This window comes from Erigeron canadensis, chromosome 1 (assembly GCF_010389155.1).
Source record: "Erigeron canadensis isolate Cc75 chromosome 1, C_canadensis_v1, whole genome shotgun sequence".
In the NCBI taxonomy this organism is placed as follows: domain Eukaryota; kingdom Viridiplantae; phylum Streptophyta; class Magnoliopsida; order Asterales; family Asteraceae; genus Erigeron; species Erigeron canadensis.
The window spans coordinates 38056626-38067503 of NC_057761.1; the positions used below are offsets into that span (position 1 = coordinate 38056626).

Consider the following 10878-nt stretch of genomic DNA (forward strand, 5'->3'; position numbering starts at 1 on the left):
TGAAAACGACTTCGTTATCGTTATCGATTTAAAGAAAATGCCATTAAAAGATATGGTCTCGTTAGAGTCATGGCATTGACTTTGAATTATCTTCAATTATAAATCCATAGTTCAATTTCTATACATATCTGTCGCTTTCCTCGATAATTTCTTGTTTTACGAGAAGTATATAATATCTTGTATGCAATGTTTTAAAAACCGGTATTTTAGTTATACCGGCGTGGAAAAATTTTCCGTACCGGAAATACCGGCCGGTACGACTATTTTTAATTTATTATATTTTTTGTGTAAAAATCTTACAAAACTTGTTACAATTTAACAAAAATAGTCAAAATGCAATTATAACTTACTCAAAAATAATACCAAATATGTATTTCATAACAAAATATAGGTTTTAAAGTTCACAAATAACAAAAAATAACATTAAAGTATCATAAAAATAATTTTTTTTAAAAATCAAAATTTATTTTTTGAAAATACCGGTATGGTAATACCGGAAAATACCGGAAATACCTGTCGGTATTGAATAGTGAAAATACCGGACTTAAAATACCGGCGTGGTCTTCGGTACCGGTAATACCAGCCGGTATTTACCGGTGTTTAAAACATTGTTGTATTGTACGCGTGCAGTATGAATTTTGTACGAGTATGTTTGTTATATATCATGGCCTTTGTCGAACATACATGACAGCCCTTTTTTCTCACTTTATTAATTAATAGATAGATACAAAAATGTATACATAAGTTAGTGAACTAGTGATAAGTCTACAACGTAACAAAACTTAACCATTTATAACAAGTATACAAATTTTAATGTATAGACTACATAGTATAACTGTATATTGTATATGTTGTTTGTAGATAGATAAATATCATTATAGATTTATCAATTACCAAATGGTACCCTCAAATCGATAACACTACTTCCATATCATCAATTCATTAGGGAAGTGATATTTTTATTATACAACTTGATTAATTAACGTATTACAACATAATGTATAAACATTTATTACATAGTTCTGGTAATTTAATAAGTTATGTTGCACTAATATCGATCACTTTCCAATTCATTAGTATCTTAATTCAAATTATCTTTCTCATCATCCTACCCCTCTTCCAAACCCAAACCCTCACATCTTTATTTAAGTGTATATGTTTTAATTAAAATCATAATATATTTAAAGTAAAAATCATACATGATAATTAAAATACAAATACATTAATAATAATCTGAATAACCTTAAAATTAAAAAAGAAAACAATAAAACCATATTCACAAATATTAGATGGAATTAAAAGACCTTTTGTACATACAAACTTTTTTGTTCAGTAGTAGATAAAAATAATTATTTTCCCATATATCTAACTCAAATAATCCCCTGCCATCAGGGGTGTGCCGAAAAAGAGAGGGGGGTGTTGGGGGTGGGTGGGGGGGGGGGGGGGGGTGGCTAATGTCACCTTTAAAATTTAAATTTTATTTTTTTTAAATTTAAATTTTGTTATGTATTTTTAAGTTTTTTGTGGATTTAAATTATTTTTTTTTTGTTTTTAAATATTTTGTCCCCTTTTAAATCTATATTCCATGAATGTTTTAATTTTGTCCGCTCTAAAATTTTTTCCTACCACCTTCCACCATTTAAGTAATTGTCAACTCCTTACCATCCTGTTCCACCTTTTAAACTTTTCAAACAATATTTCGGTCACGTATGATAATCTTATGGAACTTATGTCTCATTTATTTAGCAACTAAAAATAGAAATAAGAATAGGATTACTAAGGGATAAATTATAAAAGTTTACTATAGAAAGAAAAGTCTAAAAAAGAATAGAATGAATTGCACGGACGATCTGAGACATGTGCTTTTGAGTTTTGACATTATGGTTTGCTGAGTCATACTGTGACATTATTTTGCGATGGATTATCTAACATTTGGTCTTTGGTATAAGAGTGATGAACGAAGACCCACAACCTCTGTTAATTTTACCATGAGTATGAAACTCATTCAAAACCGCCACGAAATCCTGTTCAAATAACGACCAGAACCTTTTGATAAAACGAAAATTGAAACCGTCGGGTCCGGGGGCTTTGTCCTCGCCGCAATCAAACACCGCCTTCTTAATCTCACCTGCCTGAAAAGCCACAATCAATCCGCTCGCTTCATCATTGCTTAACTTAGCCCCTCACCAGTCGTCAAAGACCGGTCTGATGACCTGATCTTCAAAGAATTTATTTCGGAAAAAACCCAAAATATGCTTTTTAATGTATTTGGGCTTCTCCTCCCATACCCCATCAATCATTAATCCCGGAATGCTATTAATAGACTTCCTATTATTTATAAAGCCGTGAAAGAATCGGGAGTTCTCATCACCGTCAATGGCCCATTTAACTCTCGATTTTTGTTTAAGGTCTTTTGCCTTTGACTCCTCCATTTCCATTATCCTTCTAATACATTCCATGCGAATCCAACATTCTTCCTCATTGAGCTCGTTCTCCTCCATCACTATCTCAATCTCCTCCATCTCTTTTCTACATTTATCCATCCTTCTCCTTAACTTCGTTCCTCCACTTTTTCAAACTATCTCTGAGGAACTTGAATTTCATCATCAACTTGATGTCAGCAGGACCGAAGGAAACTGCCGCACCCCAAGCTTTTGTAACAACATCTTCAAAATCAATCTTATCTAACCAAGAGTTGAAGACCCGAAAAGGCTTGGGCTCGAAATTCAAGTCTTTAAACGAGAATAGGATCGGGCAGTGGTCAGAGAATAATCTAGGTAGCACTCTACTACACGCCAATGGCCATTTCTCCAGTATCTCATTACCGACCAAAAATCTATCGATCTTGCTAAATTTTGTTCTACCATTATCTGTCTTCATAAAAGTAAACCTTCCACCTTTCATATCATATTCATGAAAGTCGGCTTCATATATGAAATTATTGAAATCACGAGCACAACCCAGGTTAAAATTCGACCCTTTTCTCTCTTCCGGACTTCTCACCGCATTAAAATCCCCCATTGCGATCCACATCCCCTTATCGACATTTTTCACATTAACTAAGCTCTCCCATAATTTTCTTTTATCTCTTATTTTCTGCGGTGCATACACATTCACCACATTCACAGTATCCTCAACCCCCTTGACCTTCCCTTTCACAATTATAAAATTCTTATCTTTCACACAACTAATTTTTGAAAACACTCCCGGATCCCAAGCACAAATTAAACCCCCAGACCTTCCTGTCGGCTCCACAGCCTCCCAACCCATATCTTTTCTACCCCAATATTGTTTAACAATAACTTCAGACACACCAGTGCACTGAGTTTCTTGAAACTCTAAATGATTATCGACCAATAAACTTGATTGGGGTTATAAATAAAGTGATATCGAAGATTCTTGCAAACCGATTGAAGAAAGTGGTGGGGTCGGTTGTTTCTGCCAACCAAACTGCATTTGTGGGGGATAGACATATTATTGATGGACCGCTTATCCTTAATGAAGTTTTCAACTGGGCCAAGAAGAAAAATAAAAGGATGTTTGCATTCAAAATTGATTTTGCCAAAGCTTATGATAATGTTAACTGGAATTTCCTTATTTCAGTCATGAGATGGATGGGGTTTCCAAATAAATGGTGTGATTGGGTGTTCGGTATCTTGTCATCTGCGAGATCTTCGGTTCTTGTTAACGGGTCTCCAACCTTTGAATTTGATTGTAAGAAGGGTATGAGGCAGGGTGACCCACTTGCACCTTTTCTTTTTATCCTGGTTATGGAAGCATTGACAGTTATGATCCAGAATGCTGTGAATATTGGAAGGTTTAAAGGTGTCGAATTTGGAAATAATAGGAAGGTCCTCTCTCACCTTCTTTATGCTGATGATTGCATGATTTTGGGAGATTGGTCATTGGAGAATCTCAAAAATGCGGCGAGGATTCTAAGGATCTTCAAACTGTGCTCTGGTTTGGAGATACATCTAGGAAAATCAAACCTTTTTGGGGTTGGGGTTAATAATGACGAGGTTACCAATATGGCTAAAGTCGTGCAATGTGCGGCTGGATTTCTCCCATTTAAACATTTGGGAGTTCTAGTTGGTGCCAATATGAACAAGAAAGCTAATTGGAATTTCATGATTGATATATTTGAATCGAGACTCTCCAAATGGAAGGCGTCGAGTCTCTCTATGGCTGGAAGAATTACCCTTATCAAGTCGGTAATGGAAAGCCTTCCAACGTATTCCTTCTCGATTTATAAAGCCCCTGTTATGGTGGTGGATAAATTGGAAGCCATAACTCGTAAGTTTTTGTGGGGTAATTCTGAATCCGGTAGAAAGATACATTGGGTAGTATGGGAAAGAGTTGCCTCTCCTGTGAAGATGGGAGGTTTAGGGCTGTGTAAAATCGGGGATATGAATCGGGCTCTTCTATCTAAATGGTTTTGGCGGTATAAGAATGAAGCGCATTGTTTGTGGAGAGAGGTCATTGACGCTATTCATGATACCAAGAGAAGTTGGCATAGTGTTCCTTATAACAAATACCTTCCTGGTACTTGGAGTAATATAGTTAAATGTGTGGAAGAGATTAAAGTGACAGGGAAAGGGATTGATAGGATGATGAAAGGCGAGTTGGGGATGGGAACGAATATCAAATTTTGGATTGATATATGGGCAGTTGACGAGGCTCTCATGATCAGGTATCCTTTACTGTTTAAACTAGAAAGGGATAAGAAGGTTTGTGCAGCTGATCGGTTTAATCAGGAGGAGATGGCTTTTAATGGGTCTTGGAATTGGACCAGATCTTCGTACACTTCGGAGGAACTGTGTGAGCTTTCGAGCCTAGTAAACCTGCTGGATGGTACGGGTCTGTCGAACATGCAAGATAAATGGGTGTGGATGGGCGCCAAAGACAAGGTGATGTCGGTTAGCATTGTAAAGGACCTGATCATAAGTAACAGAGATTTCACCAACAGGTATGTTTTCGATTGGTGTAAATGGGTTCCAAAAAAATGTAACGTTTTTATGTGGAGAGCTGTTATGGATCGGATACCTACATCGACTGCTCTACAAGCAAGAAACTGCTTTTTTGATAATCCGGAATGTGTTTTCTGTGGGGAAGGAATTGAGACAGTCGAGCATATTTTCTGTGAGTGTATAATAGCGGCTAGAGTGTGGCAATATATAAGTGATTGGTGTAAGTCTCCTCCTTTCTTTATTTTCTCTGTCAAAGACCTTTTGGAATATCATGAAATTAAGGGAAAAAGCAAACTTGAAAAGATGGTCATCAAGGGTATTATAATGACAAGCTGCTGGAGTATTTGGAAAGCGAGAAACGAGATCAAGTTTGAAATGATTAAGCGCGATGTGACTGGAATAATTCAAGACATTAAGTCTTTCGGGTATTTGTGGTTTAGGAGTCGCACAAAGAATAAGGGTATAACTTGGGAAGATTGGTGTAATTTTAAGTTTGTATAGTTTGTTGTATATAAACCGCCGGTAATTTGCCGGGGTTGTGTGATATAAAAGTTTACTTTCAAAAAAAAATCTAACATTTGGTATTTATTTTGCTGAGACATTTGCGATGGACGATCTGAGACTTGTATACCTTTATCTTAATTATTTTTCTTATTCTTTTAAGTCTTGAAGTTTACTACTTCAGTACTAGTAATTTCTTTTAATAATATTTGCGATGGATTATCTAACATTTGGTATTTATTACCTTTAAAAAATTGATAAACGCATCATTTAGTCAACTATTGCTTTTGACTTATCGGAATCAAACGGGATCTTGAAAGTGCGTCAACATAATATGCAAATAGACTTATGTTATTCATTCTTGGCGATATAATGGAGTGATAAATATTAGACTAAAGTCGAAATGGAAATTATTGAACCAAATTCATTACCTACTTAGTTTTAGAAACAACTAGCATGGTACTCGCGCGTTGCGACGGATATCATTGATAAGACGTCTTGTAACTCCGACGTTAAAAGTTGGTTGCGGTGGTTGTGATTGCAATTTTTTAGAGAGGTTTGTTCAGTGTATATGTGAGAGAGTGTCAGAAAGTGAAGGTGAAGTGAGAGTAGATTTTAATTAGGAGTTTAAATATGTTGATAAAAGAAGGGTATTATTGTCATTTCGCATCTCTTCTTTTCAACATCTACCTATAATCATTATAAAGTAGTATAGAAGTATAGATATAGATAAATTTTAATTGAGAGTTTAAATATGTTGATAAAAGAAGGGTATAATTGTCTTTTCGCATATCTTCTTTTCAACACCCGCCTATAATCTTTATAAAGTAATATAGATAAAAAGAGGTAGAAGACTATAAGTGAAGTGAATATGAGCAAACTAAATACTTAAAATGCTCTTGATGATGAAGACGTAGGTTATTATTTGTTATGGAATTCGCTATATGAAAAAAACATATGACTCAGCTCGAAATTGTCATTTATGGGGAAAACTTAGGTAAAGCTGGCAGTAGGTAAGCAGGGGGATTATGTAAAATTTAGAGATAAATTATGTAAAATTCAGTTGGTTATGTATTTTTATTAAATTCATAGATTTAATTTATAACTTTTTTTAACATGACAGTATTTAAGATAAATAGAGCGGCGATCATTTTCCCTTAAACAAATCCCTATTATAAATAAAACAACATTGTTTTTCATAAGTATTTTTAAAAAGTTTTTGATGTGTCAAACTTGTATTTTATCTTAAAAAGTATTTTATATAATTATGATGTCATATGAAATTTCTAAAAATACTTATGAAAAACAATCTTGTTTTATTTATAATAGGGATTTACAAATAAAATGTCTATTTTAATTTGCGTAATGAAAATAGTTATTCTTATTTTATAAATTATTATTGTGTTAGCTATGGGTGAGCAAAACCAAAAAAACCGAACCGAAAAACCTGAAAACCACTGGTTTTGGTTTTCTAAAAACCAAAAGTTGTGGTTCGGTTTTTGTTCGGAATGAAAAATGGAACCATAAAAACCGAACCGAACCGAACCAAAAATATATATTGTTACTTTATTTTATATTTATATCATTTTATTATTAATTTTTAATATATATTTGCATTTTTAGGTGTATATAAAAATATCATTTATATGTTTTAAGTGAAAATACACAACAAAATTAATTTGTTTTAATAATTGTATAATTAAACAAAGCGTAAAAGATATAAATAGTTATAAACAATATTTGTTTGAAGTTTGTACGATTTACTTTTATGAATTTGTTGTCATTGTTGTAGTGTTATTGTTACTAATATTGTTTTGAAAACTTGTTTAAATTAATTAAGGTGAATAGGGTATAAACTTATAAACTTTTCAAGCTTAATTTAACTCAAACCACAAGTGGTAAAAACCGACTAAAACCGAAAAACCGAACTGAAATAGACCCAAACTGAAAAAAAACAAACCGAAAAAACCGAAACCCAATAGTTTTAGTTTTCAACCGAATCATAACGGTTCGGTTTCGGTTTTAGTTAAAAACCAAACCAAACACTGCTAGCTAATAGTTTTATATAAAGTTACAATGTACCAATAACAAACATTAAATATATTTTTTGATTTTAAGATTTTATTTAGCATACCCGGGTTAAACCCGGGTTGATTCACTAGTAATAAATATATAAAAGCAAATTGAATACTTGACCTAGCCCAACAACAATCGAAACCATTATAAGCATCTAATATTCGCTGGAAAGTAGTAGTAATATTTTATATTCCAAGTCGGGTCGATCAACTGTACGGATGATCCGAGAAACGTGTTTGACTTATAAAGCTTAGTGAGTCATATACCCAATATTTTATTTTCTTGAACCAGTCAGCCTCTTCTATTGAATTTTTATTTATTTATTTATAAGTCATGGAGTACGTGCTTTTTTAATATTTAAAAATGGTACTTCTTTTTGACATTAATGTTGTCGTAATTATTTAGAGCCAAATTTAAGTCAAAAGCGTTCATATATAAACATTAGAAAATGCTACTATGAATCTTACTTAAATTCTAAAAATAAATATAAAGTCTTCATAAAAAAGATATATACATCAAAATCTTTTACGAGTACTATAAGAAAAGGTAATAAATTTGTGTTTTTTTTTTCTTTATTAAGTACAACTCTTAAATAGATAAAAAAAAGATGTAGCCCACAACATAATAAATTGATCAATAGCATAAAACAGAGGAGTTATAATAACTATGTAATATAAATAGTATTCAATAATTAATTGAACTCAAATCATTATCAAGTTACAAAGCATGTCACAGCTGAAAAATCTAAAAAGGTAAAAAAAAAAAAATGTGACAAAAATCAGACTCTTCAACTGATCACAAAAGATAAAAATAACAAATTAAAACTTATACAAAATACTAATAAAAAATCATAGCCAAAATGAATAAATTAATTTAATTACCTAGTGGGCACGAAACAACAACATCATCGACTCATCATCATCGTCATCTTCACGAACAAATAGGAGACACAGAGGCAGCTTTTCTAGAGCGGCTGTGTCGTGGTCTCTGTCTGTCTTGGCGGGGAAGACAAAAGCACGAAAAAACCGCCCTGAGCACGTCTCGTAACACCTGCCCTCTTTCGGGAATCAACCTTGGTGCTCGTTCTTGATCAACAGGACTACGGGCTCGTGGTTGGTAAGCTGCCGTGGTAGTGGTAGTAGACATGTTTGAAGTATACAAGTGTTTGTTTATATAAGTGGCGAGTAAGAGTAGTAGTGTTAGAAGAAATTAAGAGTGAGGTGGCGGATAACGACGGTGCCGGCGGTTGAAAGGAAAGAAGGAAAAGGAAGGAGGGTGGAATGAGAGCTCAGCAAGTGCCGACGAGTGGTTTTTAAGTAGTAGTGTCTGTGGAATACGTGTATCAGATTTTAATCCTTAACGAGTAAGAGAGCGTGTGAAATACCGTGTTTTAAAATATACATATATACATACATATATTAGGGGGGTCTAATTTGTGTGCAAAGGGAAATGGAAATGAGAATAATTCAATTATTTCCCTCTATTAATGTTTTCACCTTTTTTTTTTTTTTTGAAAGAGTCTTCTAATAAGGATATGTGTGTGTTTATTGATCCTTTGCAACCTTCATGATAGATATCTTGCAAGGTATTACTTTTGACGACTATTTGTGTACTTAAATTTGTGGGATTGAATTAGCATGTACGATTTTAATTATGTGTCTCAGGAGCGAGTAAGGTTGGATCAGGTGAATTTTTTTTGCTTTTGAAGCCTCAAGTCAAAGGTTGGATCTTCATTCGGTACAAAATGACCGGTAGTTCTTTTAGAAACTCTCACTATCTTAATATAAAGATAAAAATGTTTGTATCATAAGAGATGTCTCATATAAAACATAATTTGAAATAAATTACTAAATGATAAGGTATCTACTAAAAAAGTACAAGATAAATTCAAATATCCATTGTGTGTATGTATATATCAAGTTCAGAAATACAAAGCTACGCAATGATGATTGATATACAAAGCTACGTTGAGACGTAGCCAGTAGAAATTTGAAGACACAATGTATGTGCAAGTGTGTAGCAATACGAGTACGTACTGCCAAAAACACGTACTGTGCCAAATCAACGTGCATACACCTCTTCATATTATCGCTTAGAACATTGGGTCACATGGTGATTTACCCTTTTTCTCGACAGGGCATTATATTTTTTACATATTCAATAACTTTTACACACACCATAACATTCCTAGGCTGTTACATGACGCAAGTCCTCACATCGTGTTAGGTAGTCTCACTCCAGATTTTTCTAAAGGCTTTCAATACGTTTATATGGCACCACATAGTGTAACTCTCCTCTTCAAATAATAACCTTACTCCAGATAGTCTTGTTAGTAGACCACGACCCATTCTCATTCTTATGTGGTTGTGCCAATGTGTTCATATGTTAGCCAAATAAACGCAATCCGGATAGCTCCACCAAAGTTTCAAAGCTTTACTCAATTTTTAGTATAATAACGTTTAAGACAATAACATATGGAACATAAGTTAATAAGCTATCTATGATTAGAGGATATATTTTCTATAAATTTACTTTTTTAGATATTAAGATAAAGATAATTAGATAAAGGTATTAACTTAGAAAATAATTTCTTCTTTTACCAATGTGACAATAGCCAGTGCTACTCGTCGTCACCTATGATGTCTAGGGCCAAAAGTAGAAGTCTTAAATGACGAGAGTTCAATCTTTAGGAATATCCATATTCTATGAGAGTTAACTGGAGGTATTTTACCGGCATCCAAAACCTTACAGAGGTGGTATATGTATTACACATAATGTTCTTTATTTAATTTCTACCATTAATTTTGTCTCATGTCTACTTTTTTTTTAACAGTTAATCGGTATTCGACATCAGAGAACACCTCACCGTTTAATGGTGAAACCCTGCACGTACTCTAGACTACGAGATGTAGACCATAAGACGTTACAAGTGATTCAAGGAAAAAACCCACAGACTTGTCATTTATAATAGTCAAACCAAGACTCGTAAGAAAAACCAAGAATGTATCTACCAGTTGAGCTAGCTTCATTTGCTCATGTCTACTACTCTACTTCTCTTTGTCTACTTTATTTCTCTAGTCACATCAAACATTTTCTATAAAATTGAAAAAAAAATGAACTTAATAAATAAATCTAATAATTCACTTAATAATAAGATAATAAGATGATAAACCCAAAAAAATTGAAAAAAGAAACTGTAAATTATACTTGTCATGTTATATTTATGGTTATTATTAGGCTATTTATTAGATTTGTTTAATCATTACAAGTAAATTTTCGATATTTAAACAAAGTTAGATTAGAGATAGAGGTACATTGTGTAAGTAAACATTAC

The 10878-nt window shown here is 33.2% G+C and overlaps 1 protein-coding gene across 1 annotated transcript; it reads right to left on the reverse strand.

Annotated features, from left to right (window-relative positions):
* Positions 1-2535: 2535 nt before the first annotated feature.
* Positions 2536-3270, reverse strand: LOC122591809. Its single transcript, XM_043764045.1, has one exon. The coding sequence runs from the start codon at positions 3268-3270 to the stop codon at positions 2536-2538; it is 735 nt and encodes a 244-aa protein (XP_043619980.1).
* Between the last annotated feature and the right edge of the window lie 7608 nt (positions 3271-10878).

Excerpts from the sequence above, each read along its gene's own strand:
- LOC122591809 (XM_043764045.1), bottom strand. The coding sequence starts at position 3,270 with ATGGGTTGGGAGGCTGTGGAGCCGACAGGAAGGTCTGGGGGTTTAATT.